This window comes from Triturus cristatus, chromosome 4_2 (assembly GCF_964204655.1).
Source record: "Triturus cristatus chromosome 4_2, aTriCri1.1, whole genome shotgun sequence".
NCBI classification, from domain to species: Eukaryota; Metazoa; Chordata; class Amphibia; order Caudata; family Salamandridae; genus Triturus; species Triturus cristatus.
Window position 1 is genome coordinate 716,958,395 of NC_140586.1, and position 16,934 is coordinate 716,975,328.

The 16,934-nt window shown below is 41.1% G+C and overlaps 1 protein-coding gene across 2 annotated transcripts in view; it reads left to right on the top strand.

Annotated features, from left to right (window-relative positions):
- SLC1A7 (solute carrier family 1 member 7) overlaps positions 1 to 16,934 on the top strand; it is a 632,908-nt gene that overhangs the window by 420,839 nt on the left and 195,135 nt on the right. For both annotated transcript variants that reach the window (XM_085600158.1, XM_085600159.1), the window contains exon 7: positions 16,132 to 16,365. In XM_085600158.1, the coding sequence (XP_085456284.1) occupies positions 16,132 to 16,365 (234 nt within the window). The remainder of the gene's footprint in view (positions 1 to 16,131; positions 16,366 to 16,934) is intronic.

Here is a 16,934-nt window from a genome sequence, read left to right on the forward strand (position 1 = left end):
CTACCCCCCCTTCTTGTCTTGTGTCTTTTCCCAAAGTCCTTCCCCCTACCCTGACTTTCTCCATTTCTAATAAAAAAGACGAAGTCTGGATGTTCTCTGCTGGTTTGGGGGTTGGCGTCTCCGGGGTTATGGAGCTAACAGAGGATGAGACTGATGACACACTGCCCGTGAATGATGATGATCCCAGGGTATCCTCACGTTGTCTCTTTCCCTCCCCTGTCACCTTGATGTTGTCGTATTTCCGAGCAAACGTGTAAACCCTTCCATCCCTATAGTCTCTATCATCCCTTCGTATTTTCCTCACTTTCTTATCTTTCAGGTAAATTAGATGATCATCCAAGATTTTGTTTAGGATTTCATAATTTTTCCCAATCGTCTCCTTGGGATCCATGGAGGCTATTTCGGTCTCAAGTTCTGTAATCTCTTGTTGTAGTTTTTTCCCTTTCCCCTCCGCATTTTTTATGAGGATTTTCATCATCACGAATGAGGCATCGTGAAGATTTTTTTCCCAGTCCCTGAGGTCATCCTCCTCTAAATTCTCAAAGGTGGGGAAAATTAAGATTCTTAAACCCCTTGGGATTTTGTCATTTTCCATGTATTTTGCTAAGGTGGTGCCATCCCACCACCTTGCCATTTCCGCCTTTTTCAGTCTCTCAAGTTTTTGAAATTTAATTTTTAAGCCCTCAGGGCTCGGGGTTGCAGTTGTAGTACCCCCGGCCCCCGGGTTGTTACCGAATAGGTCCTGTGCCAACTCATGTCTTCTGTCCTTAAACTGAGCCATATATGTACTAGGATTGGAAAACTAATTAAACGTAACAGAGTGTCCCACTAAACAGTATGTGAGCTAAAACCGTGCTAACAGGGGTGACAAAATATATAGAACCAAACACAAGGCTAGCGGTGGCCCTCTAGAACAGCACCGGTTTTGAAAATTACCCAATATCAGTTATGGTGATATAATTCAATCACCGCAAGTGTGCAAACTTGGTAGACACCCGCCAGCACAATGTCGTTCCAAAAAACTGGAAGATATATGTACAATCACCAAACCAAATGCACCACTTAAACACTGTAAGTTAAATCATATTCAGATTCTTGAGTAGTTTTATGTTTTTACAAAAGATCCACTTTTATTTTGCGATAATTTTTACACTTAAAAATCAAAGTTTTCCAGAACAGCCGGAACAGCCGACGCGTTTCGTCCACCAAAGGACTTCTTCAGGGCTGTAACAGATATATACAAAGACGTATTGAAAAATTTGTTTTAACAAACAGACAAAACACAAGTTGACATAAAAAAATGCTTAGGATAACATCTAGGTGTTACCAGGCACATATACAAATATTTTCTTAAAAAGGTTATTCAAACCCACACAGAAAAGACATGACAAACTAAGTATGAGCCATTACATGTGGAAATCTATAAATTACAATATACAACAATAGTTTAAATAAGAGAGAAATGCATAGAATCAGTATACATATAATCATCTGTGAAAGGCTTATGGTCAAAAAAACTTTTTTTTTTTTTGTGTATCAGAGCACTCCTCTTAAAATGTCTCGTCCTCAGTCTGGTTAAATTATCTGCCAAAACGAGAAAAGATGACCAAGGGAAGAGAATGAAAAAGAATTACAGAAGTAAGTATAAAAAAGTCTGAAAAAAGGGGGGGGAGGAGAAAGGATAGGATGGTAGTGAAGAGGTAACGCAGGAAAAACACTGCCAAATGTCAAAAAAATCTAAACGGCCATGCCAGCACGATGAGAATATAAAATATATACACACCAAGCGAAAATAATCAGTGTGACGTGAAAGGTATCTCCATAGATGGTTCTTGATCTTATGTTTTCAACACCAGTGCCGATATACCCAGTGATGAAATCTAGGGTCAATGTATCTAAGGAAAACAAGTACAATATATGTACGTCCATAATTAGATCAGATGCCCGATAGAGAATTGCACCAACAAAATGTAATCATGTAAACCAGGCGAGCAGAACTTACTTCATATCCAAAAAATCAATGTCATGGTTGCAAAGCCAGTTAATCTATGAGAGAGCACACATCCAAATTTGGATCAGACAATGAGGATCGATTAAAGGCAAGTATCATCCAATCAGTTTGGCTCATGTAGATCAGTGAAGATACCTGTGATGGAAGACAGACAGCATATATGTATTCCAACGTGACCATGAATATAAATTTGCAAGAAATGATAATTGAATAAAAAGTCTTATCAATCGGTGAAGGTACATGTATTCATAAAAGAGGGGGGGAAAGAGGAGGAGGTAGCAAAATGAAAAAGGAGATCCCTAAAGCTGAGATCGCCAACATGATACGATCTGTGGGGTATTTAACGCAGAAAAAGCGGTCCTAGTCTAACGGCCGCCGTCTTGGAATGGTATTCGATACCCCTATCAGTGCATCTATAATCACAAATAAACAACATCTTAGCGCCTCCATTCGGAAGAGTTCGAGAAAGTCGATGGAGGCACAACAGGAAAAAGCCTACAGATACCAACCATACGCTCATGAAAGCCTTAATAATGTTATAAGAAACGCGCTAAGGGGCGGGTTATATCAAACATTATGACGGTGTAAAATGTGAAAGAAAGACGTTGCCTATGGCCACACAGATACACAAACACTCGTATGCTAATTCAAAAACGTCTACTCTATTTTGGATGATAAAAGTTCACCGAGCGTTACTTTCAAAGAAAAAGATTAAAACAATGGATCCTAGACCATCATACATCCAGTAATTAACGCTAAACGAGTATCTACTGAACAAGCGAGCGCTTACCAGAATCCGTATCTCCAGAGGAGGGTCAGACATCCACCCATCCAATCAGGTAGCCATCAGTTCTCCAATCGGGGGGTTCCATATATATAGGCCATGTAATTCGTCAAAAATGAAACGCACCTGGTTGTTCAAAGACCCACCCAAAGGTTGCCGAGCGACGAGAATGGCAAAGAAGCCCCCAATATCATGGGCGCCATCTTAGAGATATCGGAACGTCAATGAATGTTGATATGTGTGTACCGCAAATGTTAAAAATATAGTTTCAATATAAGTCCCCACTCAAAAGAGGAGATTCTTATTGTTAAACAGCGTAGGTCGAACAAAATGAACGTACCCCCAGTGTGATAGCTGAACATACAAAAAACCCCGTAAAGGCAAACCACGGCGCGCGATATTACAAGCAAAAATGACTGAGCGACGAAGTCAGTTAATAAAAACTTATGAGTGGAGATAAGAGGGGAGAGAGGAATGGGAAATCACATTAGGCAGTAATCTTATTCTTATGGGTGTATCTGAAGTGATATTGGGACTCGAAATCTCCCTATACTGACCATACTACATTAGTTATGTGGGGATGGATCACGCCGTTTTATCCTAGGTTTGACCCTTCCGTCGTATATATATATCTGTTTTGCTATCAGGTATCACGCATCTTCACACATTGATAATGACGTTTTTAATGCAGCATTTTCATGAATACACCTCTACTTTATGTATTGAGGGATACGGCCTGCTCTTAAATAGATATCACATAACTGAGGGGCTTAGGAGGGGCAAAAAAACACGGACTATATTCTTACCCAAAGAGACCCGCTGGCCATTCCAAGATGGCGGCATGTATTAAGGAGTATTTTCCGTTGGGTCCACATACCGGCTTTACTATGGAGATCACAACACGAGTGATTTCCCATTCCTCTCTCCCCTCTTATCTCCACTCATAAGTTTTTATTAACTGACTTCGTCGCTCAGTCATTTTTGCTTGTAATATCGCGCGCCGTGGTTTGCCTTTACGGGGTTTTTTGTATGTTCAGCTAACACACTGGGGGTACGTTCATTTTGTTCGACCTACGCTGTTTAACAATAAGAATCTCCTCTTTTGAGTGGGGACTTATATTGAAACTATATTTTTAACATTTGCGGTACACACATATCAACATTCATTGACGTTCCGATATCTCTAAGATGGCGCCCATGATATTGGGGGCTTCTTTGCCATTCTCGTCGCTCGGCAACCTTTGGGTGGGTCTTTGAACAACCAGGTGCGTTTCATTTTTGACGAATTACATGGCCTATATATATGGAACCCCCCGATTGGAGAACTGATGGCTACCTGATTGGATGGGTGGATGTCTGACCCTCCTCTGGAGATACGGATTCTGGTAAGCGCTCGCTTGTTCAGTAGATACTCGTTTAGCGTTAATTACTGGATGTATGATGGTCTAGGATCCATTGTTTTAATCTTTTTCTTTGAAAGTAACGCTCGGTGAACTTTTATCATCCAAAATAGAGTAGACGTTTTTGAATTAGCATACGAGTGTTTGTGTATCTGTGTGGCCATAGGCAACGTCTTTCTTTCACATTTTACACCGTCATAATGTTTGATATAACCCGCCCCTTAGCGCGTTTCTTATAACATTATTAAGGCTTTCATGAGCGTATGGTTGGTATCTGTAGGCTTTTTCCTGTTGTGCCTCCATCGACTTTCTCGAACTCTTCCGAATGGAGGCGCTAAGATGTTGTTTATTTGTGATTATAGATGCACTGATAGGGGTATCGAATACCATTCCAAGACGGCGGCCGTTAGACTAGGACCGCTTTTTCTGCGTTAAATACCCCACAGATCGTATCATGTTGGCGATCTCAGCTTTAGGGATCTCCTTTTTCATTTTGCTACCTCCTCCTCTTTCCCCCCCCTCTTTTATGAATACATGTACCTTCACCGATTGATAAGACTTTTTATTCAATTATCATTTCTTGCAAATTTATATTCATGGTCACGTTGGAATACATATATGCTGTCTGTCTTCCATCACAGGTATCTTCACTGATCTACATGAGCCAAACTGATTGGATGATACTTGCCTTTAATCGATCCTCATTGTCTGATCCAAATTTGGATGTGTGCTCTCTCATAGATTAACTGGCTTTGCAACCATGACATTGATTTTTTGGATATGAAGTAAGTTCTGCTCGCCTGGTTTACATGATTACATTTTGTTGGTGCAATTCTCTATCGGGCATCTGATCTAATTATGGACGTACATATATTGTACTTGTTTTCCTTAGATACATTGACCCTAGATTTCATCACTGGGTATATCGGCACTGGTGTTGAAAACATAAGATCAAGAACCATCTATGGAGATACCTTTCACGTCACACTGATTATTTTCGCTTGGTGTGTATATATTTTATATTCTCATCGTGCTGGCATGGCCGTTTAGATTTTTTTGACATTTGGCAGTGTTTTTCCTGCGTTACCTCTTCACTACCATCCTATCCTTTCTCCTCCCCCCCCTTTTTTCAGACTTTTTTATACTTACTTCTGTAATTCTTTTTCATTCTCTTCCCTTGGTCATCTTTTCTCGTTTTGGCAGATAATTTAACCAGACTGAGGACGAGACATTTTGAGAGGAGTGCTCTGATACACAAAAAAAAAAAAAAGTTTTTTTGACCATAAGCCTTTCACAGATGATTATATGTATACTGATTCTATGCATTTCTCTCTTATTTAAACTATTGTTGTATATTGTAATTTATAGATTTCCACATGTAATGGCTCATACTTAGTTTGTCATGTCTTTTCTGTGTGGGTTTGAATAACCTTTTTAAGAAAATATTTGTATATGTGCCTGGTAACACCTAGATGTTATCCTAAGCATTTTTTTATGTCAACTTGTGTTTTGTCTGTTTGTTAAAACAAAGTTTTCAATACGTCTTTGTATATATCTGTTACAGCCCTGAAGAAGTCCTTTGGTGGACGAAACGCGTCGGCTGTTCCGGCTGTTCTGGAAAACTTTGATTTTTAAGTGTAAAAATTATCGCAAAATAAAAGTGGATCTTTTGTAAAAACATAAAACTACTCAAGAATCTGAATATGATTTAACTTACAGTGTTTAAGTGGTGCATTTGGTTTGGTGATTGTACATATATCTTCCAGTTTTTTGGAACGACATTGTGCTGGCGGGTGTCTACCAAGTTTGCACACTTGCGGTGATTGAATTATATCACCATAACTGATATTGGGTAATTTTCAAAACCGGTGCTGTTCTAGAGGGCCACCGCTAGCCTTGTGTTTGGTTCTATATATTTTGTCACCCCTGTTAGCACGGTTTTAGCTCACATACTGTTTAGTGGGACACTCTGTTACGTTTAATTAGTTTTCCAATCCTAGTACATATATGGCTCAGTTTAAGGACAGAAGACATGAGTTGGCACAGGACCTATTCGGTAACAACCCGGGGGCCGGGGGTACTACAACTGCAACCCCGAGCCCTGAGGGCTTAAAAATTAAATTTCAAAAACTTGAGAGACTGAAAAAGGCGGAAATGGCAAGGTGGTGGGATGGCACCACCTTAGCAAAATACATGGAAAATGACAAAATCCCAAGGGGTTTAAGAATCTTAATTTTCCCCACCTTTGAGAATTTAGAGGAGGATGACCTCAGGGACTGGGAAAAAAATCTTCACGATGCCTCATTCGTGATGATGAAAATCCTCATAAAAAATGCGGAGGGGAAAGGGAAAAAACTACAACAAGAGATTACAGAACTTGAGACCGAAATAGCCTCCATGGATCCCAAGGAGACGATTGGGAAAAATTATGAAATCCTAAACAAAATCTTGGATGATCATCTAATTTACCTGAAAGATAAGAAAGTGAGGAAAATACGAAGGGATGATAGAGACTATAGGGATGGAAGGGTTTACACGTTTGCTCGGAAATACGACAACATCAAGGTGACAGGGGAGGGAAAGAGACAACGTGAGGATACCCTGGGATCATCATCATTCACGGGCAGTGTGTCATCAGTCTCATCCTCTGTTAGCTCCATAACCCCGGAGACGCCAACCCCCAAACCAGCAGAGAACATCCAGACTTCGTCTTTTTTATTAGAAATGGAGAAAGTCAGGGTAGGGGGAAGGACTTTGGGAAAAGACACAAGACAAGAAGGGGGGGTAGGAGATGGCAGGAACAGCGCCTTAAACAAACCCGCAAACGAAATCCCAGAGAGGACAACCAGAACAAGGAAGGGAGGAATCAGAAAATAGGGGAATCTGGGATAAACAGGACTGACGAATTGAAGATAGTTAATCTCTCAAAAAAAGATCTCACTGACAACGAAATTTCTGTTCTTGGTAAGGGGCTTGGGTTTTGCCCGACTCAAACGGGGAATGATGTTGATATCTTCGTTGATGTGTATAAATTTGTACGTAATCTAAAATTAAAGGATCATTTTGCAAACACTCTGCCTCCACGTGTGGAAACTAATTCCGAACAACCCCATGTTGAACAGACGGTTTCAGAGTTTAATGCCCTCAAAGCCATGCTTTCGATTGAATTTGAAACAGAAATAGATACGGAGGATTTACGTATTGAACTAGATTTGACGGAAGATCTAAATGTAAACAGCAACCTTAAAGAGAAATCAAAGTTCATACCAATGGGGACACACCCCAATATTGACATCTTTTATGATAGGGTATGCCACGATTTATACGACATGAAGGCTGCATATACCAAAAATAACACGACTACATTCAATCTATCTCTGGCCGAGAATCAGGCCCTTAAGGAACTGAAAGCAAATTCCACATTAGTCATCCGAGAGGCCGATAAAGGGGGTAACGTGGTCGTCATGGAAAAAACAGACTACATGGGGGAGATAGAGAGACAACTTTCGGACACCACATGTTACACGAGACTAACCGCTAACCCCATCAAACAACTATGCGACTATATCAATAACAGACTTTTCGAATGGCGGGAAATTGGGCTTTTGGATGAAAAGGAACATAGATATTTGTCAGTCATGGAGCCCACATTTCCATGCATCTATGTCCTACCGAAAGTTCACAAAGGTGGTCCCTTTCCACCAGGGCGACCCATAATCTCTGGAATCAACTCCCCTACTGAGAGGTTGTCGCAATACGTGGATGGCTTTCTGCAACCCTTGGTACAGAGACTACCTGCTTACATCAAAGACAGTAAGGACATTCTTTCCAAATTTGAAGGATTGGAGTGGCAGGACTCAATGATGTTTGTCACACTGGACGTGACCAGTCTCTATACCTGCATAAAGAAGGAGTTTGGTGTCAGGGCGTTGGAGTTTTATTTGGGTCAGCGTACGGCTGATCACCTGGCTCACAATGACATGCTCATGGAGATGACAGACATAATTCTGTCAAAAAACTTTTTTCTCCACGACAATAGATGGTATCAACAGATACAGGGCACGGCCATGGGGTCCAGGTTTGCGCCCGCTTATGCCGGCCTTTTCATGGGCTGGTATGAGCGGGTGCATGCCTGGGGTAGACATTCAACCACATGGACTGAGCATGTTTTGTTCTGGGGCAGGTACATCGACGATGTCATTATCATTTGGAATGGACCTGTCCCAGACCTTTTGGATTATTACACCTACCTTAATGATAACCCGTATAATGTGAAGTTCACTTTAAACTGGAACAAGGAGAAAATAGATTTTTTGGATATCCAATTTTTTGTGCAGAACAATGTGATCCACAGTACAGTCCACCGAAAAAGCACCGCCTGTAATAGTGTTTTACACTATGAAAGCGCCCACCCCCGACAAGTGGTAAACAACATCCCTTTCGGGGAGATGGTAAGAATGAGAAGGATCTGTAGCACCCAAGACTCATTCATACACCACATCACAGAGACTAAGGAAAGATTCCTGGCTAGGGGTTATCCAGTGACCCTCATGAACAAAACAGAGAAGAGGGCACTGAACATCAAGCGTGAAAGCACACTAGAGGAGAGAACTCCACGTAAAAAGAGGGGGGAACATTTGCCCGTGGCCCTGGTGACGGGGTATAACAGAGACAGTAGCAGGATCTATAATATCCTCCGCAAACACTGGAGACTCCTGGAGGATGTTCCAGGTCTTAAGGACTCGATCACACGAAACCCCAAAATTACCTACAGGCGTGGTCGTAGCCTGAGAAATATGCTCTGCCCGAGCTTGATCAGATCGCCAAACAATTCTAACTGGATGAGAGAGGGCCAAGGGGGTTTCTACACATGTACCAAATGCTGTGTCTGTAGGATTGGAAAAAACAGAATGCGCACTTTCCAATTCAACAGTGAAAGGACATACGAGATCAGACACATCATAACGTGTAGAACAACGTTTGTCACATACATTTTAGGATGCCCTTGTAACATAATATATGTGGGCAGTACTAAAAGGGAACTTAGGACCCGCATACAGGAACACCAAAGGGCAATAAACAACGGTGACTCCAGATACCCCCTGACTTTCCACTTCCAAGAAAAACAACACAAGTCCAATGAACTATGGTTCTTTGGCATAGACCACATACCAGTGTCACCCCGAGGAGGAAACAGGGAACTTGCCCTGAGAAGGAATGAGGCCGGCTGGATTTGCAAACTCCGCTGTGTCGAGATGGGCCATAATAGCGAATCAGAGATGCACTATTTTCTCTAAATGCCCTCAGACCTTTTGCTTTCATTCTGGAGACACCTCTACCCTAACATCTCAAAAGGGTTTAGAGGCATATACTTTGGGTATCATCTGACTGGGTACATCTCCCCTTTACGATATATGTAAGAGGGATATGTCTGTATGCTCTCTTGCAGTGGGTTGATGTGTTCTCTGAAAATCTGGATCGTTTCTATACTGTTAAAGAGCATCTCTCTTTACATGTCACATTCCCTGATCTAGTTTTTAATTACGATTGAACCTCCATGCATTTATTGCAATCTGATATCCTTACCCCCCCCCACCTACAGGGCGCTTAACATTTGGACCCCTATACTGTTTTTTCATCCTTAGACTCAACCCCTTCCCCACTTTTTTTGACGCTTTATTACCTATTCTTACAAGAACCTATTTCACCTCTTTTTTTGGGAAGGGTTGTTTCTCATCCTTTTCTGAGGTAGTAACTTTATTCTTATGGATGGATCTGAAGAGATACTGGGACTTGTTGTTTTTTCTTTATGCTGACTGTATTACACTAGTTATGCGGGGATGGGTCATGCCGTTTATCCTAGTATGGACCCTTCCGTCACACATATGTATATGTTCTGTTACCATGCATCATTAAGTTTCACACATTGATAATGACGTTTTGACTTAGCATTGTATTGAATACACCATCAAACACATTAGGCAGTAATCTTATTCTTATGGGTGTATCTGAAGTGATATTGGGACTCGAAATCTCCCTATACTGACCATACTACATTAGTTATGTGGGGATGGATCACGCCGTTTTATCCTAGGTTTGACCCTTCCGTCGTATATATATATCTGTTTTGCTATCAGGTATCACGCATCTTCACACATTGATAATGACGTTTTTAATGCAGCATTTTCATGAATACACCTCTACTTTATGTATTGAGGGATACGGCCTGCTCTTAAATAGATATCACATAACTGAGGGGCTTAGGAGGGGCAAAAAAACACGGACTATATTCTTACCCAAAGAGACCCGCTGGCCATTCCAAGATGGCGGCATGTATTAAGGAGTATTTTCCGTTGGGTCCACATACCGGCTTTACTATGGAGATCACAACACGAGTGATTTCCCATTCCTCTCTCCCCTCTTATCTCCACTCATAAGTTTTTATTAACTGACTTCGTCGCTCAGTCATTTTTGCTTGTAATATCGCGCGCCGTGGTTTGCCTTTACGGGGTTTTTTGTATGTTCAGCTAACACACTGGGGGTACGTTCATTTTGTTCGACCTACGCTGTTTAACAATAAGAATCTCCTCTTTTGAGTGGGGACTTATATTGAAACTATATTTTTAACATTTGCGGTACACACATATCAACATTCATTGACGTTCCGATATCTCTAAGATGGCGCCCATGATATTGGGGGCTTCTTTGCCATTCTCGTCGCTCGGCAACCTTTGGGTGGGTCTTTGAACAACCAGGTGCGTTTCATTTTTGACGAATTACATGGCCTATATATATGGAACCCCCCGATTGGAGAACTGATGGCTACCTGATTGGATGGGTGGATGGCTGACCCTCCTCTGGAGATACGGATTCTGGTAAGCGCTCGCTTGTTCAGTAGATACTCGTTTAGCGTTAATTACTGGATGTATGATGGTCTAGGATCCATTGTTTTAATCTTTTTCTTTGAAAGTAACGCTCGGTGAACTTTTATCATCCAAAATAGAGTAGACGTTTTTGAATTAGCATACGAGTGTTTGTGTATCTGTGTGGCCATAGGCAACGTCTTTCTTTCACATTTTACACCGTCATAATGTTTGATATAACCCGCCCCTTAGCGCGTTTCTTATAACATTATTAAGGCTTTCATGAGCGTATGGTTGGTATCTGTAGGCTTTTTCCTGTTGTGCCTCCATCGACTTTCTCGAACTCTTCCGAATGGAGGCGCTAAGATGTTGTTTATTTGTGATTATAGATGCACTGATAGGGGTATCGAATACCATTCCAAGACGGCGGCCGTTAGACTAGGACCGCTTTTTCTGCGTTAAATACCCCACAGATCGTATCATGTTGGCGATCTCAGCTTTAGGGATCTCCTTTTTCATTTTGCTACCTCCTCCTCTTTCCCCCCCCTCTTTTATGAATACATGTACCTTCACCGATTGATAAGACTTTTTATTCAATTATCATTTCTTGCAAATTTATATTCATGGTCACGTTGGAATACATATATGCTGTCTGTCTTCCATCACAGGTATCTTCACTGATCTACATGAGCCAAACTGATTGGATGATACTTGCCTTTAATCGATCCTCATTGTCTGATCCAAATTTGGATGTGTGCTCTCTCATAGATTAACTGGCTTTGCAACCATGACATTGATTTTTTGGATATGAAGTAAGTTCTGCTCGCCTGGTTTACATGATTACATTTTGTTGGTGCAATTCTCTATCGGGCATCTGATCTAATTATGGACGTACATATATTGTACTTGTTTTCCTTAGATACATTGACCCTAGATTTCATCACTGGGTATATCGGCACTGGTGTTGAAAACATAAGATCAAGAACCATCTATGGAGATACCTTTCACGTCACACTGATTATTTTCGCTTGGTGTGTATATATTTTATATTCTCATCGTGCTGGCATGGCCGTTTAGATTTTTTTGACATTTGGCAGTGTTTTTCCTGCGTTACCTCTTCACTACCATCCTATCCTTTCTCCTCCCCCCCCTTTTTCAGACTTTTTTATACTTACTTCTGTAATTCTTTTTCATTCTCTTCCCTTGGTCATCTTTTCTCGTTTTGGCAGATAATTTAACCAGACTGAGGACGAGACATTTTGAGAGGAGTGCTCTGATACACAAAAAAAAAAAAGTTTTTTTGACCATAAGCCTTTCACAGATGATTATATGTATACTGATTCTATGCATTTCTCTCTTATTTAAACTATTGTTGTATATTGTAATTTATAGATTTCCACATGTAATGGCTCATACTTAGTTTGTCATGTCTTTTCTGTGTGGGTTTGAATAACCTTTTTAAGAAAATATTTGTATATGTGCCTGGTAACACCTAGATGTTATCCTAAGCATTTTTTTATGTCAACTTGTGTTTTGTCTGTTTGTTAAAACAAAGTTTTCAATACGTCTTTGTATATATCTGTTACAGCCCTGAAGAAGTCCTTTGGTGGACGAAACGCGTCGGCTGTTCCGGCTGTTCTGGAAAACTTTGATTTTTAAGTGTAAAAATTATCGCAAAATAAAAGTGAATCTTTTGTAAAAACATAAAACTACCCTTACACTCTGTGCCTGGCACCACATGGTGCCTGGCACCCGGTGCAGGAATGTTTGTCATTGGTGCTTGTGCTGTGGCCCTTTTCCTGGCTGCAACACAAGCCTCTGTCTCAAAAGGCAAGTTTCTAACCGCTTACACAGCGGTCAGATCGTTTTTTGGCAGGCGGGACCGCAGACTACCTGTCGGCCGGTATCGATCCCACAGCGATGCGTCCGACCGCCATGGTAATATGGCTCTTAGAAACTGTCCAAAAGCCATCACTTGAATGATCCATGGATGCTGCATTCTTATCAGATGCACCAGCTCTTAATCAGGTAATACCCAACATTTTCCAACGTCACAGAGGGAAGATGCCCATCACTCATCCTCAATTTCCAACATGTGAAGCACATGATAAAGGCACACCAGTCTGATTGCTTATCAAGTAAGAGACACTTTTTCAATCAATATCAACCTGAAAGAAGCAGAGATTAAACTGAACCAGGATGGCATGCAAAAATTGCATAATCTTAAAAGGATCTCCATTAAACTAGGGCCTTCTCGTAAGCATTCATGTAGGGTTTGTTTCAAAGTAGCATTATTTGTCTGCAAGGCATTAATCAAGTCACATTGCAGTAAACATTAACACCTAGGGCCCGATTCCGATGCGGTTTGGAAGGCTTCCTAATGGCATTTGCTCCATCTGAATCGGATCTTTCAGAGCGAATCAGGAAGGTTTCCGACTGACCGAGCGAGTAAGAGGCGTAAGGACTATCCCAATCCGAACCCAACGGCATTCGGAAAGACCGAGCCGTATGGTGCAGAATCGTACGTCTCTACAGGCCGTGTTTCCGAACGACTGATTACGATGCTGGATTCGGACAGCCTTTCTGAATCATGCCGTCTGACTCGAATCAGCGGTCAGAATCAGACTTAAACCCAGAGCCTTCCCAATCAGGCCCGTGGGGGTACCCATGGGTCCCCCCTTACCAGTCATGCACAGTGTGGCAGGCACCAGGGGGTGCCCACCACAGGCTGCCCGATTTTCCCCAGCCACTCCTTTCTTCAATGGGAGCCTATGCATTCGGTCGGAACATAGGATCCCATTGACGTCAATGGGAGTCCAACCAAATCGTATCTGGAAGCATCCGGGTGAAGCGTAATCGTTCGGTCGGACTCTCCCGATCCGAGTCGGTCGGAAACCATTCCCAAACCGATTCAGTTGGTAAGATTTACAAACCGCATCAGAATCGGGCCCATAGAGTTGATAATTGATACCAAAAGGACCATAGAGTCTTTGGTCTCACAACAGGTCAATGGTTCAATGCACAGGTTAATACTTTACCATCTCGAAGAAAGGATATACTTTGTAGAAGCCAACCTACCTGTCCAATCAGAGGCATGAGTAACAGAGGGATGGAACATAGAAAGTAATGTCAATGATGAAGTAAAAATGCTTATCTTTCTGGGCGCTAACCCATTTCACAGCACAGTTGTTTTTTACAATTTTTGTTTGTTCTTCTTCATTCAACGGGTCGAGCAAATTTGGATCAGGATCCTCAGGGTTAGAATTGCTGTACTGCTGCAACTGAGCAAAGGCAGAAATACCTTGGACTTAGCAAAGTAGAAGAATTAGTTGGAAAACATTTCAAGATTCAAGAGTGTAGAACCCACTGGCGCACAAAAGCATAACTCTATAACAACTTCTGTGCACTTGAAAAACGAAGCATCCAGTAGGAAACTTCTGGTAAAGGAACCATGATGGTGAGGGATAGCTTTTTCTTTGTGAATGATTTTACTGTTGGTCAGCGTGTAAAGGTCAAAGGAACAACAAATGGCAGTTTGGGCTCTAATTGTTATCTTGTGGTCATCATTTGTATACACCCCCCAAGGTAGAACTAAAGTGCCATCTCACCAAACTGACCTTTAAGTCTAATGATCTCATTGCGTTCCCCCATCACAACATACACTCATGAAAGAGAGCATCCTTCCAATACTGCTCACACCAATACAGAATGTCCTGCCCAAATCACGTGCACCCATAAAACTCATCATCGTCAGACACTCTGGATCTCACCCCTTCAGAGCAAGAATCTAAAATGTGTTTAGTCAGTTACTACCCTCACCTACCCCGGACAAGATTAATACAAGATTTTGGTATATAACAATAATGTGTATTTTTTCTTGACTCAAAATATATGCGAAAATGTAGAATATTAGCAAAACAGTATTTGTTAATGGAACGTATGATGAGTTACCAAGAGCATAACCAAACAACATTATAATTAAATCTTCAGGTGACAAACCAGTATAGCTACATTACAAAACAATAAACCCCACTGAAATTTCCCAGGTATGGCGAACAACACAACCATAACTCTCTATTTCACTACTCAACCCCTATAGTAGACCCTTAGGACCTTACCAGCTACCGATCCATCACTCACCCACCATTCATTGGCAAGATTATTGAAAAAGCAGTCAATGTTCAACTCTAAATCACATCAGTGCTAACCAATTTAATGCTGGGCTGTTCCTTTTGTGGCACATGTTGCACAAACTTAATTTATTTTTATTTACCACTTTAAGTTAGCCATTTGCCATCTTAGAACAGGAAATAAAAAAGGCTAAATGATGGCTGCATCATACTGGGCTGCATTAGCATTGGTGGACATGCACACATACACATCATCACACTTTTTTTTTGTTATTTGTCGATGCTGTTCAACATCGTTAGAGGCACATTTATTCCTTTTGCCAATATGGAACAGAATCAGCAATAAATCAATGAAGTCAATAGTTAATAATTGCTTGTAAAATGTGACACTCGTTGGTTTTCAAAATGCCTGTTTGTAATTTACTGCAGTAAGCAGTTTTTTAATGCTTTTGTCAGGACTCGTGCGTACTACTATTACACCTCCAGCTTTACTATCATTTTCACTATCCCCATTATAACCAGTGCCTTCACTATTGCCACCACCATTAATATTAATACCTTTATTACCACCATTACCTTCACTACAGCATTTGTTCATGCCACTGTTGGTATGTTTAACCACAAGAAAACTGGACCTATTGGTGATCTATTGGCGGTGTCAAAGCTTGTTTAACAGTGGTTAGAAAGTGAACTTTTTGTGCAGGAGAGGGGATTATCAAATCATAATACATTTTAACAAATTTTATATGATAAGTTGTTTTTTTAAGAAATGTCCATTTATTTCCATCCCTTTGCCAACATGTGAAATATTTATCACAATTTCTTCTTTTTGTGGTAATTTTGTTACTGTTATCCTCCCCCTGGTCTCCTCAAAGCATGCCCTTTGCTTATTGACTAGTTTGTGTGACATTTTAACATTATGACATCCTTTTCTTCTCAATAGGTATTTCCCATTTGGCATTGTTTTTCTTATTGCTGGAAAGATACTTGAAATGGATGACCCCACAGCTATTGGGAAGAAGCTGGGCTTCTATGCGATCACCGTGGTTTGTGGACTAGTCGTGCATGGACTTTTTATTTTGCCAATGATGTATCTCTTCATCACCAAGAAGAACCCAATTGTCTTCATCAGGGGTGTTCTTCAAGCCTTGCTCATAGCTCTGGCTACATCCTCAAGGTATGTTGATTACAGATGATAATGAGGGTCTGTAGCACATATTTTGTAACATCTGAATGAACTTGACCATGGGGCCCCGATACACAAAGGTATCTAACACTTTTGAGTAGGTTTACACTATTGAGGAAGTTAACTACTTTTCGGTATTCACAAACTCCCAGTGCACATTACTACAAAAAAAAACCAGTAGTAACTCCAGCACTACAGCAGTATCCCACCATTCCCAAAAAGGTACTTACCTGGGAAACAGTTACAGGGTGGGGCAACTTATGGATGGCTTCAACTTGCGTAGAGGACAAGTGGCCCCTCCAAGCGGAAATTTCATGACAAGGACATTGCACTCTGGGAAGGCCGCATTAATTTTTTTCATTTGAAGTCTTGTGCCCCTTCTTAACTTAGCCAGTTCTGTGAGGCCAAATTCATCTGAACAACTTAAGCTTTCACATAGTAATGCGCACAGTTTACTTTCTTATCATTGAGGTATGTTCAAGAGCACCCATTCCAGGATAGAAATACAATATTGTTTAATTTTCAAAAGCTATCTCGACCTAACAATTTTGAGTGAGATG